This window comes from Vollenhovia emeryi, unplaced genomic scaffold, assembly GCF_000949405.1.
Source record: "Vollenhovia emeryi isolate VEMERY1.0 unplaced genomic scaffold, V.emery_V1.0 DF939180.1, whole genome shotgun sequence".
Classification (NCBI taxonomy): domain Eukaryota; kingdom Metazoa; phylum Arthropoda; class Insecta; order Hymenoptera; family Formicidae; genus Vollenhovia; species Vollenhovia emeryi.
In genome coordinates, this window is record NW_011967186.1 from 341,585 (window position 1) to 359,756 (window position 18,172).

An 18,172-nucleotide genomic window follows, 5' to 3' on the forward strand; every position below is an offset into this window, starting at 1 on the left:
TGCTTGCCTCTGTCGTGTACAAATTGTTCAAAGCTACCCTTATCTTATCGGACGTGCGTACCTCATAATTTTGGGCTATGTATATTCCGGCGTAGACTCCAATGCTCAGACTGACCTACAAGTCATTGTAACGTTACAACGCCGTACTCGAGGCCGTTCTCTGTATTTACATACCAGGAACCGAATCATGTTGAGGGTTCACAAAGCAGGCTCATTTAACCCGATGATCCTAGCTGCCGACGCGCAGGAGGCATTCAGACAGAAGTGCACTGAGCCACTGAGAAGCACACTCGAACGTTGAGAATAAAGAAAAGAGAGAGGAAACACGTTGATCGAAAACTGCTCGGAGCTGCTGGTGACTTTCGCGGCAGGAAGTACTCGGTCCGGTTAACTTTGTAACTAGATCTAGTTACGTTCTAACCGGAAGACGAAGGAGCGCGCGATTTTTGTCGCTTCTATACGAAAGACTCCCCGATTCGTATTTAGCGGCACTTCCTGCGATAAAAGAGGATTCAGAATATGGACCTACGTCTTTCACTATTTTTACATTTCGTTCGAGATGACAGAGATTAAATAAACCACAATACATGCACGTCCAACGAATCTAACAGCTTCACATTCAAATAACACGAAGATTGCTGTAAAATCGTAGATGAACAGCGTTAGTTCAACGACTGAGAAAGTATCGCATATAACAGAGTTATTATTGGACTTTATTACGTACAATTTGCCTTCAAAATATACGTTTAGTATTATGTCGAGAGTAGTAACGTAATTACATCACAAAGACAGAGAAGAATCCTTAGGACTTGGTTCTAAGAAATTTGTAAGGATTTTTCCATAGAGATAATATGATCTATATATATATATATATATATAATCTACGTCTTAAAAAGAAATTATTATTTCTCGCGAGAGACTTCGTTAAAGGGTATATCAATGTCGCTTAATAAACTACGAAAGTAAAGTCTGATCTATCTACAATGTGCTCCTCGCGTCTGGACTTTTTTTTTATATAAGCGAGTCATTACGATAAGAACATTTTATTTTATATAAGCGAGTCATTACGATGTTTGCCGGCAACGTACGTTTGTGCAAATGTATAATGTACAATTTGTCAACTTGCACGAATTTTTTAAACATATTTATTGTCTACAAAGTAAAATGTTTCTAGACGCAAAGAGCACATTGCAGATCAGGCTTTAGTCCTTTATCATCTAAGAGAGATTTTTGCCGCAAGTGACGTATCCAGTGATGACTAACGAAACACAGAAGTTCGAGAACGATATCCAGAAAGTTCCGACGGAATTCGTAATGAAAATCAGAGTAGTACGAAGATTCAAAGTTTTAAGCTAATAGCGAGTTCGGTCGCCTGCACTGGGTGCACACCAAAGCTTGTTTACATTCAATTCCTATATCAAAGCATAACTAGTAGGCCCACTCTCTATCGGCCCCTTTGATCTTTGCGGTCCCGATCATAGTATAACTAGTAGGTCTACTCCATCATTTGTTTCGATCTACTAGTTGGATACAACGGATCGTCTTAAAAACCGTCTACATTGGAAGTAAGAAAACCATAGCCTTTACCTTTCAGTATAAAAGCTAAAGTGCAAGCATCGTTTTTTAAATTATTTGTAGCACTAGTCGAACTGTGCTCTAATTCGCCGAGAATAAGCGTCAGAGCTGAAATAGAAGTAAGAAACGGAAATGGTTCCTTTCTTCACTCCTACTCTTACTCCTTAAGCCAGGCTTACTTCATCTATTGTTGACAATCCTTATATCTCTTGAAATATTTCTTAGCTAGTAAAATGATATGCACAGCATCTGTAAAGATCATTTTGTGGCTAAGTTGTTTGAACATATACGTAAGGTGAAGTGAAATCTAACAATTGAAGTGAAATTAATTATAAACAAGTCGTAGTATGTACTCAGTGCGCACTAGTGCAAGGAACCGAAGTCATTATAAGAATTGTAAATGTGAACTCATGTATGTGTGTCTATGTGTACGCGAATCATCTAATAGCCGTCTTCGTCGTCTTCGTCCATGGCGAAGTCACTGCCGACCCCAGAATCCGGCACGTAAAGAGGGCTGCGAAGCAAAACGGACATTACGAAGCGTCAAAGGAGGAAATGGGGGGGAAACAACGTCTCCTGTTCTGGAAACCTACTTTATCGCTCTGCACGTGAAAAATACGATGCGCTTCAGCTTTTTGTTGTAGAAGAAATAATTGAAGGACCACAGACACCCGTCCTCCCCAAAAGGATCCGACGCGAAGTCCGGATTGTAACTGTAAAAAAGAAGGGTTCTTTCATTTCACATTACTCTCACTTGAGGAATTGGGCTCGACGTTCAGGATCGTGTACCCACTCCATTTTCTTTTCCCCTTACACCGGAGCGGGACGATCGCAAGCGTTTACCTGTAAATATCACACCCGTGCAACGATATCTCCGTGTCGACGGCGGCCCAAAGGGCGGAACGCAACGAGCGATAGTGATCTCCCGCGGTGGCGTTGAGATTACCATCCACCGCATTCATCACCCATTGTAGACTCGGCTCCTTGCTGAACTCGTGGCTCTTGGCGTCCGAGAAATCGTAGTCCGGATTGAAGGTTGAATTCAACGTGGCGATGAGATAAAACAACGTCTTCCTGCTGATCGTGTCGCACAGCGGGCCCTCTTCGTCCCCGGAAACGCTACGACTGCGGGAGGGAAACGCGTCGGAATGGCAGCGTTATCGACTCGTCAACCCGGGGCGCGCGTCAACCGGCGAAATATCTTATCTCGAAAACTAGGCGCGATCGGCGCGAGGTAGCCGGCATTAAACTGACCGAGTGTTACGAATTTCTGCGAGTACAGATTAACGACAGGCGGGACAACTACAGACATCTCTCCAAGGTACCTCAAACATCCCTGAGCCGGAGACGTTCCCAAGGATGTCTGCGGAGGTGACAAAGCTTGCAGGTCGTGCGGCGTACCACCCTGCTCCGCGTTATACCGTTTGTACATCTGCTTGTCGTTGGCCGTCATCTTGCAGGAGTAGCTCTCGATCCTGCAACGATCAAAATAATGGTTCAAGGTGAGTGTCGAGCGACGGGGTCGACTTGAGAGACGAGTGGCACACTCGGAGCAGAAAGGCTGTTTACGAATCTGTCGTGAGACTCGAGTCCGTGTCGGAAGTCGACGCACGTCGCCTTGCGATGAATGCGACATACGTCTACGACAGTTCTTTATGTGTTGACTTGCGCCTTGGGCAGGTGTTACATTTGTCGTACAAATTTTTCAATCGTCCTGATTGGCTGCAGGACAGCAAGATTCTCGAGTATCTAGAAATGTTTTATTCAGCAGCCAATCAGACGCGCTTAAAAAATTTGTCGCACGACAAATGTAATGTAGTCTCACTACGGAATCGTAGACACTTGCGGCAACCTTTCTGCTCAAGTCCTTTTGTCGACAAAGGAGGACTCAGAGTACGGGCCTTTGCGCACTATTACATTTGTCGCGCGATAATTTTTTTTTAAGCGCGCCGATTGCAAGCTAGAAAGTTTCCAGATACTCGGGAGCTTTTCTGTCCTGCTTTGCCAGTCGACGCGCTTGGAAACTTTGCCGTGCGACAGACGCAACATCAGCATTACCTGCCGATTATCTTGCTATCTCCAGTCTGGATGGACAAGGCACTGTTTATAGCTTCCAAATGCGTATTTTCCAGCAACTTCATCCTGTTGACAACTGCGATCCCTTGTGACTGTACGCGAGGAAACCGCGGGCTTCTGCCTCGGAGAGCTGAAAAGTGCGTCGCGTCTACGGTGTTGCCTTTGGCCGAGGGGCTTGACAACACCTTACAACGTTGACATCTCGTGACCCTCACGAGTGCTCGCCGCTCGCTGTCCAGGCGAATCTAGATAGACGTTTGCTCAGACTGTCGACGGCCGGGCCGTTCAGTAGAAGCGAAACGTCAGGAAGCTTCTGTGACTTCGCGGACTTATCGGGTCGCTGGGCATCTCTCTTATGGGTATGAAAATTCCTTTCCTTTTCGAGTGCACGAGATTAATTGTCGACGTAGTGGTCTTCCCGGTTTCCTTACTGTACTTGCACATTACAGATAGCTAATTAAGGATTTGGAGAGGGGGGGGGGAGGTGATCGAGTTCCAGAGCAAGCTTGGCGAGATCAAGGCCCTCCACTCCCGCAAGGAGCCACGAACGGGTACTTGTCCTACGTGCGCTGCTCGATAAAGCCGAGAGAGAGGGAGAGGACACACTGGAGCGAACGAGAGCGAGAGACCGCGCGATGACGCGACGCGACGCGACGTGACGAACCACCGATAAACAAAGGTGCGCTCGCCTCTCCTTCGAGACTGAGGCTCGAGGAAAACTATCGTCTCCCCGGCGAGGGCCGTGCGAAAAACGAAGCGAGCGGGCGGGCGGACGCACGCACACACACACACACACGCGCGCGCGCACACACCGAGAGAGCAGTTTCAAGTCAAGGCGCTCCGAATTGACAAGAGACGTCAATTCTCCAAGCTCCGGTTCGCCTACTCGCGCGAAGGGGGAGAAAGAGAGAGAGAGAGAGAAAGAGAGACAGGCAGAGAGCGACCAATACGTATACGCGTTATGTACGCCGAGAAAACAGTGTCTCACACGCGTAGCGCCCGCTACTGACAACAACAATCCATAATCACGGACATCGTCGCTGATACGTAGTTATCTCACGGTCACCGTCGCGAACCGATTCGCGCTGCCGAACAAGCGTCGCCCGGTCCGCTGCCCGACGATCCTGCGTGAAACCCGTCCCGCCGAACTCTCCGACGACGCACTCTCGACCTTCCTCACCGCGGGTCCGACCAGTTTACCAACTCCAATTGCGACTCGGTGTCAGCCCGCGTTCACCGCGCACGTAGAGAGACGCAAACGGATCACGTACGTGTGCGCGTCGCCCACGGAGCTTGCGCGTGTGTGTACACACAGCACACACACACACACACACATACACACGTACATGCGCGTATCGCGTGTACGTGACGAAAATAGCAATAGCGTGTCGACGAGAGGGCGAGGGAGGGAGGGAGGGGGAGTCGCGGCGCGGATCCGCGTCTCGCTCTCTCTCGCTCTCTCGCACCGCTGGAGGGGGGAGGCACGCGTACGTGCGTTACGACGCACGCGCCGATGTGTGTGTGTGTGTGTGTGTGTCACGAAACCGTGACCGGAGCTCCGGCAGTGTGGGAAACGGGCCGTGTTTTTCCGCACATGCGCGGTGAATGGAGTAAAGTACCTAAGACGAAAAAAAAAGATGTACCGTTGATCGCCTGTGCATGAAAATCGTAAAACAATTCTTGAATTTAAGGAAATGACGATGGATACATTTTTGTAAAGACATAAACGTAATTTCGCACATACAGAAGCAAGTACAAGACGTAAATTTTATACGTGGTCTACAATGCGAGTCGCAGAGTCGTAGTCGTAAGAATAGTCGACTGCGATTGGTCAATTCCGTCAGACACGTAAGAATTGACCAATCATAGCCGACTATTCTTACGACTACGACTTCTATGTGGACGAGGCTTAAAGCAGCCATTTTGCTCAGGCCCATAGACCATGCGAAAAGAACGAAGAGGGCCGTGGCGCGCGCGTCGAGCTGCACGATTCCAATATTTCCAATCTCGCAGGATCAGCAGGCAGGATCGCTTCGGAATGGTTAGTCTGTTGTTGATAGCGGCTTGAAAATTTATTTATTTAATCGAAATGTCCAAACGAAACAGCGACTATGTGGTCACGGAGCATCGCGATTTACAGGTTAGTCGAGAGAGCACCGCGTAATCTCTCGTGTCAAAAATAACGATTGTTTATTAACCCCCCTTTTTTTGGTGTTTAGGCTAACACCATGGCAGTGGACGCGACCGGCAATTACGTCCTGTTGGCCGGGTAAGTGGCCCCTAAAATCAACGATTACCCGCGGCAGATGTCTATCAACTTACTAAGATTCATAGATCATTATTAGCCGAGTCTTTCGCGCGGAAAGATTATCTCAAAGATATTGTCGAAATTCTTTTATGAGCGAATAAGATTTCAATTGCTTTGTTGCTATGCCCGATCCGCTGTTGTAAGACTCTGATTAGAGGGACTTTAGCTGTTATTATTCTCGTGCAAATGCAAAAATTGTCTGCGCCTCCTCCGTAGGCGTAGGTACTTGGCGGTGAAGCACCTGGACGAGGACGTCAACACGGTGAAGAAATTTCAGCGACAGAGCAAGTACGAGGTCGGCTCTGCCGAATGGAACCCGTGCGACTCGAATTGCCACCTGTGTGCCATTTCTGTAAGAACTTATATGTAAAACTACACGCGCGTGTATTGCCATTTAAATCTAAATTGCTGGGCGAGCTCCAGGAAGAAAAAGTATACTGTAAAAGCGAACGAGTAATATTCGACCATATCCGGCGGAAATTTTTATGGCGAGGAATATTACCTCAGCCGGGGTTTGAACCCGGACCTCCCTAGTGTTGCCTCAGTGGCCGAATTGGTGAGACGCCCGCCTAGAGTGTAGGGAGGGTCCAGGTTCAAACCATAGCTGAGGTAATATTGTTCGTATTAAAAATTTCCGCCAGTTAAATGACATTACTTGTTCGGTTATTTAGCACTGGCGAAGAAAATATCACAGACGTATCGAAAAGTACGTACATCTTTCTTACGCCTTGCTTCGGAACAATTTGCTTTTAGAGCAACACGCGAATCGAAATATTGAATTTCAACGGAGCGGGTGGATACGAGCTGCAGACTACACAGAGCCTGAAGGCCCACACGCGGGTGGTTAGCGATCTGAACTGGCACCCCAAGGAGCCGGATATTATCGCCTCTTGCAGCATCGACACGTTTATACATATCTGGGACATAAGAGATCAGAGGAAACCGTGCTTGTCTCTGTCTGCAGTTGGTAAGATAATACACGGTGGAAAATTCCTTCTTAATTGAGAGAACAAACGGTTTTATCGGGGTCTTTTTTACAGCGGGATCGTCCCAGGTGCGTTGGAATCCACTGTTGTCGCATACCTTGGCCACGGCGCACGACGGAGACGTCAAGATATGGGACCAGCGGAAGGCAACGAGCCCTGTGCAGTATATAACGGCTCACCTGACAAAAGTACGTGCCTTCATGTAATCGTCAGATGACTGTCCAAGGTCAAACCATTGATACCATCTTGCGTCCCCCTCAAAACCACATAACTTTTGTCTCCAACATTTTTTTTCTAAACTGCATAGTTTTTGACAAATTTAGGAGTTTCCATACTTTTTCCTCACCCTGTATAATATTAGATTTATATTAGATTTATATTGGGAATGCCTTGGCCAATATTTAATAATGTGATAATACTGGCCTAGAATTGATACAATATTAGATCAATATTGGCTAAATAAAAGAAGGCGCCCATCTTACAATACTGGACCGATATTGGGAATACTAGATTTATATTATTTTCCAATATTGCGCCAACGTATTGTGCTACTGGGGTGACTTCTCTGCGAATCTGTAGCTGCGGTAGCTCGAGTGACCTTCGGTAAGAGAGTGTCCAAAGTGAAATTTTAGATACACGGTCTGGATTGGTGTCCCTTTCAACAAAATCAACTGGCAACGTCGAGCCAGGACTGCACCGTCAAGATCTTCGATATTGTCAACCCGCGCAGGGCCGAGAGTATTTTGACGACGAATTCGCCGGTGTGGAGAGCAAGATACACGGTAGGAACGCGGACACGAACGAGTTTTTGTCGTAGCTGCTCTGTGTATGGCGCGTCATCCATAAATTTCTTTTCAACAGCCCTTCGGAGAGGGTTTGGTGACGATAGTGGTGCCGCAATTGCGACGTGGAGAAAACAGTCTTTTACTATGGAACACGTCGAACCTCAGCGCGCCGATATACACGTTCGTGGGCCACACGGATGTCGTGCTCGAATTTCAATGGCGGCACCTGAAACTAGGTTGTTACACAAAAAATTATTGAAACTATGTTACGGAGAGAAAACACACGCTGTAACTCTATTTGTTTCTGCTTATAGAAAACGGCGAGTTCGAACTCGTTACATGGTCCAAGGACCAGTGTCTGAGGATATTTAAAATCAGTCCGTTCATAAAGAAAGTAAGACTGCAGCTTGTCTCTCAGTTTTGTGAATTATAAAAATTACGTGCAATAGAAATTTTTTTTAAATTTCAGTTGTGTAGCAATGGTATGGACGATGGCCTGTCAGTTTACAGCCAGTATTCCGAAGAGAGTAATCTACGTAAGTGGGGAACATTGTGGTATTTCGGTGGTAAAAACTTTTTTTTTTATACACAGAGTTATCTCTGCAGGAACTCTGCAGTCCGTCCAAGAACTGCAGTTGAACACGTCTCCGAGCGAGCCTGAGATAAATTACATTACGACCAAAGTGGACGAGCCTGTGCCGCAGTCGGAGACGATCAGCCTCCCAGAAAATTCCAAGAAAGTCTCGTCTCCCACTCAGCCAAAGAGTTTGCAGCAGGAATTTTCTCTGATAAACATGAATATACCAAATATAGAGGTAACGTTTCACTTCGGACGTGCCGGTCGACTCGAGGCAGCTAACATTTACACTTCGATTCAGGTTAACGCGATGGACGTGGTGGAGAGAAGCTGCACGATCACCGCGTGTACAAAGAACTACAATGTGATACTAAAGGTAAATTTTCCCGTCAATTATCCATGCAGCGCGCAACCGACGTTTCAGTTTTGCCCTGGCACCACGATAGACAGCGCGACGATGACCAAGCTGCTCAAGGTCCTCGTGCAAACCGCTCAGCATCGCGTCAAGAAGAACAGATCGTGCTTGGAACCGTGTCTCCGACAACTGATTATCACTTTGGAGCAGGTAAGCGGATCTCCTCTCTTCGAATTAACATGGCGCCAGTGCTTGGTATCTTCAGGTAAATTCTGTATCTTGCAATATAGTGAAAATGCTAAAAGTGAGCAGCTTTGTTTATTTTTAAAGACTGGTAGAAAGAGACAAAGCTATTCACTTCTAGCATTTTCACTATAGAATTTACCCCCCTTGACTTTTATCATCAAAGATACAGATACGAGATAAGTTTTCAAAGGATTCGGTGAAGAGATAAAGATACAAGTTACATTTCTTCAATTCCTTCGATTTAGATATACAGATGTACCAGATGTAGATACACTAAACTATTTTTCCGGAGAAAGATACAGACGCAGATAGTATCTATATCGGTAGCTGTATCTTTTTTAAAAAAAAAGATACCAAGCTCTGCATGGCGTTCAAATGAAAATTCTTTTATTTGCGTCAAATGCTCGACAGATGTGCAAGAAGGACGAGGATGAGAGCGGTCATCTGGTGTATCACATGCAGGATAATAGCAATTTCCTCAGTTCCCCCAATATCTGCGCCAATTATCAGGACTCCTATATACCGTTCCCTAGAACGTCCGGCGCTAAATTTTGTTGCGTAGGTACGTACACGCCCTACGTTTCTCAACCTCGCGTTTACCTAATCGCTCTCTGAACAGGTATCCTCGTTTGCTTCGGCCGTCCTTCCTACGCGAGAAGGTCGTCGATGAAGCCGGGAGACGCGACGCCCAGAGCGCTGTCCGCCTTGGACAATAGCATCGGTAACGGCGAACCTTTCATGCACATGTACCGAAGTTCCTACGTGCCAACTAACGACAACATGTCTATCAGCTCGTACTACTTTCAAGATCGTGTAAGGAATATTTGAATTGATCGAAATATGAGTGTAAATAGAGAAGTTCCTTATTATGAGACAGCGGAGTTTCTGCTAAATCAATAGGCATCATCTGTTGGCTCAACCATGAATTCATTGCCCTAGGAGTGAAAACTGTTTAGTGAGAAATTCATTGTTAGATCGTGTAATCGTTGCGAAAAAAGATCTGTTGTTGAATTTAAACGTTGAAAACCCGCTATCTCGTCTTAGAATCCCATCTCATAATAGAGAATTTTCCTCTAGATATATTTGTTATAATATATTCGTTATCTACGTAAACGCAATTCCATCAGCAGAAGGATCTTCGACGTGGATTGCATGGCGCGGGTAGAATGCACGACCGGTCGTATTTCAAGAACTGTCACCCGATGGTTATGATATACGACGTTTCGTCATTGTTCTTCGTTAACAAGGAACTCGCCGAGAAGTATACGTGAGTACGACAATTATACGTACCGTTTAAGCGCGTCGCGTTTTAGAAATCCACGAAAATGTTTTCTTCTTTTCAGAATCAACACCGCCCATATCTCGTCCATGTATCAGCACAATGCGAACGTGGCTGCCGCGGTGGAAAGGCCCGACTTAATTCAGACTTGGTGTTTAGCTGGTTTAATTATTTCGCCGTCCAACGCTGAGCAGAACTCTTGCCAATCGGGCCATTCTCTCGACATCAATGCTCCATGGCCTCTACATCCCTGGGGCCAAAACTTGATTCATTTCTTGTAAGTGGTTTGATTATAACAATTAAGTATTCAGAAAGAGGATACATTAAAACAATGTTAAATTGAACAATAGAGTAATTTTCAAATTGAGTACTTCTTGTTATAAGATCTTGGAACGTAGACTTTAAGAGGATTTACCTGAAAAGATTTCAGCTTAAATACCTTTCCGTAGTTCGTCGATTATCACAACTGTCATGAATGATCGTGACGTATTTACTCTACGTGTAATTACTCTGCATTTAGAATACAGCATTACGCTAAGCAGTCCGATGTTCAGATGGCCGGCATGCTGAGCTGCGCACTTAGCTACCGATCCGAGAACACCGACGCTTCGCAAACCAAGCTGACTAGCAAATCCGTGAACGTCAGTGTAAGTATGCAATTTGTGCGAAAGAGCAAGAAGCGCAGGTTGTGTGTCACTTGAAAATTTCTCCTCACGACACGGCATTGATGTGCCCCGCAAACTTGGACGGGAAGAATTATACATATACATTACATGTTCACCGATCACATTTTCGCTTTCTACTCCGCATACGCGTGCCTCAGTATTTGATAAGAATGGAGACTTACGCACAGCACAGTGTCCCTTTCTTCCGATGCATGAGGGTACATATGACGTTTTTTTTTTCCTTTTGAGAGTGCGATGTGTAATTTGTACAATATTTGAATACGGCGGTACAGTATGCATATTTCATCATAAATAACGTTAGTGAACACATTAATTAATTGAGGATGTCTTTCAGCGAAAGTGAAGAAAATTTTCCGCGTGCGTCGCTTAAATTTTAATCGTCTGTGTATTGTCGTGCAATAGATGTAGCATACTGTACCGGTGCGTATATCATTTATATATTTTTTAATTTTATATATATATCATTGCTAACGATACAATGTTACGTTTGTTATAGAGGCTTTCCATAGGAAAATGGTGGTTAAAGGTAAGATCTCCGAGTTTCGTTAAAATAAGACGTTTGGAATATTGGATTTGGTTTTTAGGATTCTCTGTTATGTAGTCTTGTCCTCGTCTCTCAGCATCGGATCGAAAGTGTTACCACTAAATGAATCTAAAATACGAATTTTACATATTTGTATAGACAAATATGTGATAAAAAAAAATGAAAAAAATAACGTGTAAAGTAATGCGTTATTTTTTCGTAAATAAATTGTAGTAGTGGTTAAATGTGGTTAAATGACACGTGCTGTTTGCCATAATTATGGGTATACTTCAAGACAAACAAATAATCATCTTTCTCTCTATGAAGAGAATTCGTGTAGAGAGCAGTTTCATCAATAACAATTCATTGCGACCGATTTATGTAAATGCTAACGATGTGCGTGTGTTGTATATCGTGTGCGTGTGTATTACGTACATAGTTGATATATATATCGCAATTGTGGGCCTATTCTATTTAATATATCCTTGCAGCCTGGTGGTTCGCCTTATCACACGATACATTTGGCGGACACCACGTTAGAGGGATGGAATTTTCAGAATCTGAAGCAACATCGGTCAAACTCGTGGTCGGAGTCGTTGGATGATTTCAAAGTCTTCCAGGACACCTTTGGAGACTCGACGAAAAACAAGTATGTTTCTAGACAACGCTAACACGTTTACGAGACATCATAGAGGATGGAAAATGTTTGAACCATCTCTTTCACAAGTGTTTTTCGACATTTCTGTACTTGCGCGAGTGTATTTCGGATTGTAATATAAATGCCTGAATATACTGTGCAGATTGTTCGATGAGAAATACACGGCGTTGTACGATGGGTACAAGAAGGCGTACGCTGAGGCGTTACACAGGTGGGAGTTGTTGGATGCCCGGACGCAGGTATTGAAACACCTTAGCGCGTCCTCGTTCGACGTGCAGAAGGACGTCGAGTTGCAGAACGAGTGCCGAATCTGCGGAAAGATCAGTCCAGGCCCGCAGTGCGCTAATTGCAAGGGATTGAGCTTCCAGTGTATCGTTTGCCACGTTACAGTCAGAGGTTCGTAGCTTACTGTCTAAACTGAGTTGAATTCGATAATAGGCACTTTAATTATAATCTCGAGTAAGTTTCGCTCTCGTTGAAAAATCTAGGTGCGAGTAACTCGTGCATGTTTTGCGGCCACGGAGGACACATTGAGCACTTAGCAGCGTGGTTTGCCAAAGAAGTGGTATGTCCCACGGGCTGCGGCTGTCATTGTTTGCAGGAAAACTCAGTGCTATTTAAAATATAGGTAATGTAGATGAATTTGTACATATAATCATGATCTGTGATAGCCATTGTTATGAATACATGAATAAATTTTTTTTTATTCCACGTACTGTTAATATAACTTAGTTGCTTGAGAAATCGTTGATCGAGGATGAATAGGTCGTTATATCGAATAGAAATAGGTCAAACGTGGTGAAAAATTAAATATCCAAATAATTTTACGGTATCAAGACGTAGATTGGACGTTTCCAAGTTGCTGTCGTTGTTTGAGGTTGTTGGTTTTTGAAAGCAGCATTGAAAAGGAAAGATGCTTTAATGTTTCATCGATCGAACGCCGTATAAAACTAGCGGCATAATTACAGCAAGAATAATTCAACTGTAATTTAGTGCCAATTATTCCACACTCAAGTTACGGCAACTAGTATCGATAATGATCGGGCTTGTAAGGTCCCTCCACAGACACGTCCAAATACCTGGCCTGCTCTGGCGTGAGAGTCGTTAACTTCACTCCCAAGTGTTCGAGATGTAACGCCGCGACTTCTTCGTCCAGTTTCTTCGGCAGCATATGCACGCCAATCGGATAATTGTTCGATTTCGTCCACAGTTCGATTTGTGCGAGCACTTGATTCGTGAACGAGTTGCTCATGACGAAGCTCGGGTGACCCATCGCGCAGCCCAGGTTCACCAAACGACCCTCCGCGAGAAGAATAACATGTCTGAAATTTGAGCAACGTAATTTCAACTCGTTATCGAGAGATCCCAAATCAATCGATTCAGCAATCGCACGCAGCGTACAAAAGAACGTACCTGCCGTTCTTCAATCGGTATTTGTCCACTTGGGGCTTTATGTTAATCTTCTCGGCGTTCTTATTCAGCCACGCGACATCGATCTCGCAATCAAAGTGCCCAATGTTGCAGACGATGGCGTCGTTCGGCATGTTCATGAAGTGACGATCCACGATGATGTCCTTGCATCCTGTGGTAGTGACAAATATCTGCCCCTTCGCGCTCGCTTCGTCCATCGTTGTCACCTACGGGTCACATATATTTGTTAATTCAAATTTGCGACACAATCAATGATGATTCAGTGCAACCGGTGCAATTAAGATGACAATTGGACGCAATTTTAAAATCAATCGGGGGGTTTCTTTTTCATTAATACCTCGTATCCTTCCATGGCCGCTTGAAGGGCGTTGATGGGGTCAATTTCAGTGATGATAACGCGACCCCCGAGGGCCCTGAGACTTTGGGCGGATCCCTTACCCACGTCTCCATATCCGGCCACCACGCATACCTTACCAGCTATCATAATATCAGTCGCTCTTTTGATTCCATCTACCAGCGATTCCCTGCATCCGTACAAATTGTCGAATTTACTCTGTCAAGAATGTAAAGCCAAGTTAGTTGTTTCGTTACGTATTCGGGTGTTGATAGATTTTCATTAATTTCAACTTTTAGTTGAAATTCCGAGAAACATTTATCTCGGAAAGTTTAACTATACGAAACGTAGATGGTTATTGAAAGCGCAGTGTCATGCGTTGCGTCAAGATTTCTGCAAGTGTTAACACACTTCGTGTTTCACTTATCATCCAACCTTATCAGTTTCCTCACTATTTCGTCTTATTATTTTATAAATGCCATATTTATCCTCTCAATTCGCGCGAACAGTGTCTATTGAACTCTAATCGAGCCGTAATCGTTAGTGATAATTTTTTCTAACTTATCAGCATACTCTGAGCGCAACTTTAGCATCGATAGCTTATCCACAATTTCATAAACTTGTTTACGCGTGACCTCGCTCCTGTGAACGCGCACGAACCTTCGTGACGGAGTCGTTGACGTTGATCGCCGGCACTTTGAGCGTTCCATCTTTCATCATGCGGTAGAGATTGTGCACGCCGGTGGTGGTCTCCTCGGATAAGCCGCGGCATTCCTTGAGATACTGCGGATACTTGATGTGCACGAGGTTGGTCAGGTCGCCGCCGTCGTCGAGGATCAAGTTGAACGGCTGATCGTCCGGAAACACGAGCGTCTGCTCTATGCACCAGATGTATTCCTCATCGGTTTCTCCCTTCCACGCGTACACCGCCACTCCCGCCTTCGCCATCGCCGCCGCGGCGTGATCCTGCGTGCTGAATACGTTGCAGGATGACCATTGCACCTGCGGTAGAATGGCTTTGTTGTAATTCCGATATTAGGTAAATCGCTCAACAATTTCCACGCGAAACTACTCGTTTTAGAGTCGATAAACGGGTGGAAGAAATATGTGCGATAAGACAAAATGAACATGCCGGCATACCATGTATTGCCACATGTGAAGGCAATTATCGATAGATTATCGAAAATAGATTTGTTTTTCTCTCCATTTTAATGACACATGCACGAATTCGCTGATTCGTGGAAGTTGGAAAAGAATCGCCGGTTCTTTTCGACAATGCAGGCAGTTTGTAAAGATATGTCTATATAAATTTGATTTTTTAAATCAATTTCTCACGAGCCAAACTGAAGACAAATTTACCTCGGGGGGGAGAAAATACTTGAGATAAAAAGAATCGATTCAAGACACGTGGATTCTCTTGTCAAAGGGTCTTCTAAATGTGTCCAAGTTAATCCGAGAGACTCTTTGAAATGCAAACATCGTTTTTCTTCTCGTTATGTTTATTCGCATTCGCTTTGCCGTCGAATATCACAATGAAAATCCACGAGTACAACAGCGTACCGGGAGAGGAAAAAGGAAACATTTTCGACTGAATGCGACGTATTCGAGTTTACATGAGAGATCAACAAGGTCAACGACGATAACATTCGCGTGTAAATCGTAGGGTTTATCATCTCGCGTTCCTGCGTCGACAAGTGAATGGCTGCGCGAAATTTTAGCGCTCACATTTGCACCGAGTTCCTTAAGGGTTTCAATCAGCACCGCAGTTTGCACGGTCATGTGCAGGCAACCGGCGATCCGTGCACCCTTCAGTATCTTGCGCGGCCCATACTTTTTCCTAAGCGCCATAAGCCCCGGCATCTCGTTCTCCGCCAGGGTGATCTCCTTACGACCCCATTCCGCCAGGGAATAGTCGGCTGTTGAGAAATTTCCCCCAGTTAGTCCGGAAAAATCATTGCTGGTGCTAAGAGGCGCGCTTCACAAACTTAATTAAATATAAAATTGTACTCGACATAAATAGAACGAGTTGTTATCGCCTTATGTATATATTATAGCGTATACTCGAATTTTTTATGTGTAGAGGAGAGTTCTGCGTTACGAGATAGGAGTCTAATATGAGACAGCAGGTTTTCAACGTCCAAATTCAATCGTGAATCGCTTTTCGCAACGATCGCACAATCCAACGATCAATTTTCCGCTAAACAGATTTCACCCCAAGGGCAATAAATTCATGGCGGAGCCGACAGATGATCCCATACAGCACGCGTGTCTAAAAGGCATCTTTAAAACGTCTTCAAGTGGCCTTTTAGACACACATATCTAAAAGATAACTTAGAGACGTGTTAAAGGTGCCTTTTAGGCATGCGTGCTATCGGCTGCCTATTACTTTAGCAGAAACTCCGCCGTCTCCTATTAGGATCCTGTCTCGTAACAGGGGACTTTCCTCTGTACGTTACATTTAATGTTATATATAGCTGTAAAAAGAAGATATGTATAAATAACATTTTTTTCCAGTTACGTCTTGATTACCAAAGACTGGCCAACTCCAAACGCGCAAACGTCACAAAGTACAATTGCACGAGATTGCAAAGTGTCAGAGCTTGCGCAAAGTTACTTCCAAGAAAATTATTCCACGTAGTTTTTTTTAAACGTTGCACGGCCATAAAAATTTTTAACGAGAACGTGCAAATCGTGCAATTAGTTAACCGAAGATAACAACGGGTTTAAACACGAGGCTTCAATATCCGCGGCGTATCTTTGACCGTGTGCGATGAGGAAACGCCAGTTTCGTGCTCTCTTGATTTTATTCCGCGTCGCATCTCGTATAAAACGACCCAACAATCTTATCCGTAAAAACTAACAGCCCGGTCATTGGCGTGACACGAGATAGCGGCGCGGAATTTCGTCTGCGACGTAAAGAACAACGCACCTAACAGATCGTACTTGGAGCGGATTACAATTCGGTCGTTAAATTCGAGGCAACGCCGGCGCGGAAGTTTTACTCGCTGCGGCGAAGAGATAAGAGATTTCGGAGTCGATTCCGCGGGACGTCGCGGACCCGCGGCCAATTATATCGCTATCGTTCCCGGTCCGCTCGCGTGCATCGAACGTTCGCGCGTCTACCATCGCGGGGAACCGCGAGGTACTTCACGGCGCTCGGTAGCGGGCGACGGGCACGTGTCTCGCGTCCTCGCGTCGCTCCGGGCCTCGCGGAGTCGCTCTCGTCCGCGCCCGGTGCCTGCGTTTGCCACTTACCGACTTTGTACGGGGGCTTCTTGCCGTCCATGGTGCGCGGTCGCGTGGTGCACGTGTCGGTCCGTGAGCGGCGAGTGGCAGAGCGAACGTGCCGACCGATAACCTATATGCCCGAGAAGAGCCGGCTCACGCCCACCACCACCGCGAGAACGTAGCGCCGAGGCGGACCACGTGATCGCGAGACTATCGCGACTCCGCGAGATTCGATTAGTCGCGATCAGTCGCGATCACGTGACCCCGCGGTGCTCGAGTTGGTCGGCGCGCGCGTGCGCAGGGAGCGTTGTTTGCGAAAACGCGGGCGTTCGCGACCGGCGCGGAAGCGAGGAGGAGATCCGCCGGTTCACAGGTACGTACGGGCGTTCATTATCGATGCTCGGCGAACGCCGTCGACGCCGGCGTCCGCTCGACGTCCCGCGCCCGCGGCCGTTCGCGGTTTCGTCGCCATTTCACGACGTCCCCCCTGCGATTCACTCGATCGCGCCGTCGAGCGGCCATGTTTCGAGCGGGGGAGAAACCGGTTGATTATTCGGACTTTATTCGGTTAATTGTCAGGCGCGTGGGTTGCGCGTCGACAGAAATAGCGATTACGCGAGACCTTTCGCGTAGCCGCGCGTCTCGTCGGACAATTTTGCCGGAATAAATCTCGCGGGACGAATTCAGGCCGGGATGAAGAAGGGGGGGGGGGGGGGAAGGGAAACCGCGGACGCGCGTCGTAACGGCGGAATAACTTCCCAGTGAGAAATGATTCGTCGATCGACGTCGTTTCGACGTCGAATCGACATCGACACCGTCGAATTGACGTCGATCGACGAATCATTTCTCACTGGGAAGTTATTCCGCCGTTACGACGCGCGTCCGCGGTTTCCCCCCCTCCCCCTTTCATCCTGTTTGCACCCGGCCCCCGCTTAGCTTATAACCAGCTCTGGCCGTGTAACAATTGTACTTGTTATTAATTGAATGAACGCGATTTATCGTGGACACATTAAATGTGCATTAAAATATGTTGCGCGCCGAAAATGCGCGGCATAAGAAATTGGAATTACCCAGTGAGAAACGACTCGTTTTATCGACGGCGATGCGTCGGCGGTGCGCGCCGTC

General features: G+C 46.0%; 3 protein-coding genes across 4 annotated transcripts; 1 reads left to right on the forward strand and 2 right to left on the reverse strand.

Annotated features, from left to right (window-relative positions):
- Positions 1–685: 685 nt before the first annotated feature.
- LOC105563085 (repressor of RNA polymerase III transcription MAF1 homolog) lies at positions 686–4,965 on the reverse strand. Its single transcript, XM_012014393.1, has 5 exons — positions 3,634–4,965; positions 2,901–3,050; positions 2,419–2,700; positions 2,169–2,288; positions 686–2,089 (listed from the first exon to the last, which is right to left on the reverse strand). The coding sequence occupies exons 1-5, from the start codon at positions 3,714–3,716 to the stop codon at positions 2,017–2,019; spliced, it is 708 nt and encodes a 235-aa protein (XP_011869783.1). The 5' UTR covers positions 3,717–4,965; the 3' UTR covers positions 686–2,016.
- On the forward strand, positions 4,841–12,765 carry LOC105563084 (WD repeat-containing protein 59). 2 transcript variants are annotated; one of them, XM_012014391.1, is made up of 21 exons: positions 4,841–4,918; positions 5,665–5,791; positions 5,871–5,920; positions 6,176–6,311; positions 6,713–6,926; positions 7,000–7,133; positions 7,578–7,727; positions 7,807–7,966; positions 8,045–8,124; positions 8,200–8,266; positions 8,337–8,545; positions 8,609–8,872; positions 9,320–9,470; positions 9,528–9,721; positions 10,036–10,175; positions 10,252–10,464; positions 10,708–10,834; positions 11,370–11,399; positions 11,888–12,045; positions 12,197–12,450; positions 12,543–12,765. In XM_012014391.1, the coding sequence occupies exons 2-21, from the start codon at positions 5,741–5,743 to the stop codon at positions 12,680–12,682; spliced, it is 2,922 nt and encodes a 973-aa protein (XP_011869781.1). In that variant the 5' UTR covers positions 4,841–4,918; positions 5,665–5,740; the 3' UTR covers positions 12,683–12,765. The 2 variants fall into 2 exon arrangements, with proteins under 2 accessions (XP_011869781.1, XP_011869782.1); XM_012014392.1 differs by lacking the exon at positions 11,370–11,399.
- Positions 12,766–12,954: 189 nt separating this feature from the next.
- Positions 12,955–17,242, reverse strand: LOC105563086 (adenosylhomocysteinase). Its single transcript, XM_012014394.1, has 6 exons — positions 17,075–17,242; positions 15,545–15,735; positions 14,480–14,821; positions 13,823–14,038; positions 13,468–13,691; positions 12,955–13,376 (listed from the first exon to the last, which is right to left on the reverse strand). Exons 1-6 carry the CDS (start codon positions 17,103–17,105, stop codon positions 13,079–13,081), a joined length of 1,302 nt encoding a protein of 433 aa, XP_011869784.1. The 5' UTR covers positions 17,106–17,242; the 3' UTR covers positions 12,955–13,078.
- Between the last annotated feature and the right edge of the window lie 930 nt (positions 17,243–18,172).

Excerpts from the sequence above, each read along its gene's own strand:
- LOC105563085 (XM_012014393.1), bottom strand. The coding sequence starts at position 3,716 with ATGAAGTTGCTGGAAAATACGCATTTGGAAGCTATAAACAGTGCCTTG. Across the intron at positions 2,701-2,900 it reads CCGGCTCAGGGATGTTTGAG|TCGTAGCGTTTCCGGGGACG; the intron begins GTACCTTGGAGA and ends TCCCTCCCGCAG. Across the intron at positions 2,090-2,168 it reads TTCACGTGCAGAGCGATAAA|CCCTCTTTACGTGCCGGATT; the intron begins GTAGGTTTCCAG and ends TTTGCTTCGCAG.
- LOC105563086 (XM_012014394.1), bottom strand. The coding sequence starts at position 17,105 with ATGGACGGCAAGAAGCCCCCGTACAAAGTCG. Across the intron at positions 15,736-17,074 it reads GAAGCCCCCGTACAAAGTCG|CCGACTATTCCCTGGCGGAA; the intron begins GTAAGTGGCAAA and ends ATTTCTCAACAG. Across the intron at positions 14,822-15,544 it reads TTAAGGAACTCGGTGCAAAT|GTGCAATGGTCATCCTGCAA; the intron begins GTGAGCGCTAAA and ends ATTCTACCGCAG.
- LOC105563084 (XM_012014391.1), top strand. The coding sequence starts at position 5,741 with ATGTCCAAACGAAACAGCGACTATGTGGTCACGGAGCATCGCGATTTA. Across the intron at positions 7,967-8,044 it reads ATGGCGGCACCTGAAACTAG|AAAACGGCGAGTTCGAACTC; the intron begins GTTGTTACACAA and ends TTCTGCTTATAG. Across the intron at positions 10,465-10,707 it reads CAAAACTTGATTCATTTCTT|AATACAGCATTACGCTAAGC; the intron begins GTAAGTGGTTTG and ends CTCTGCATTTAG.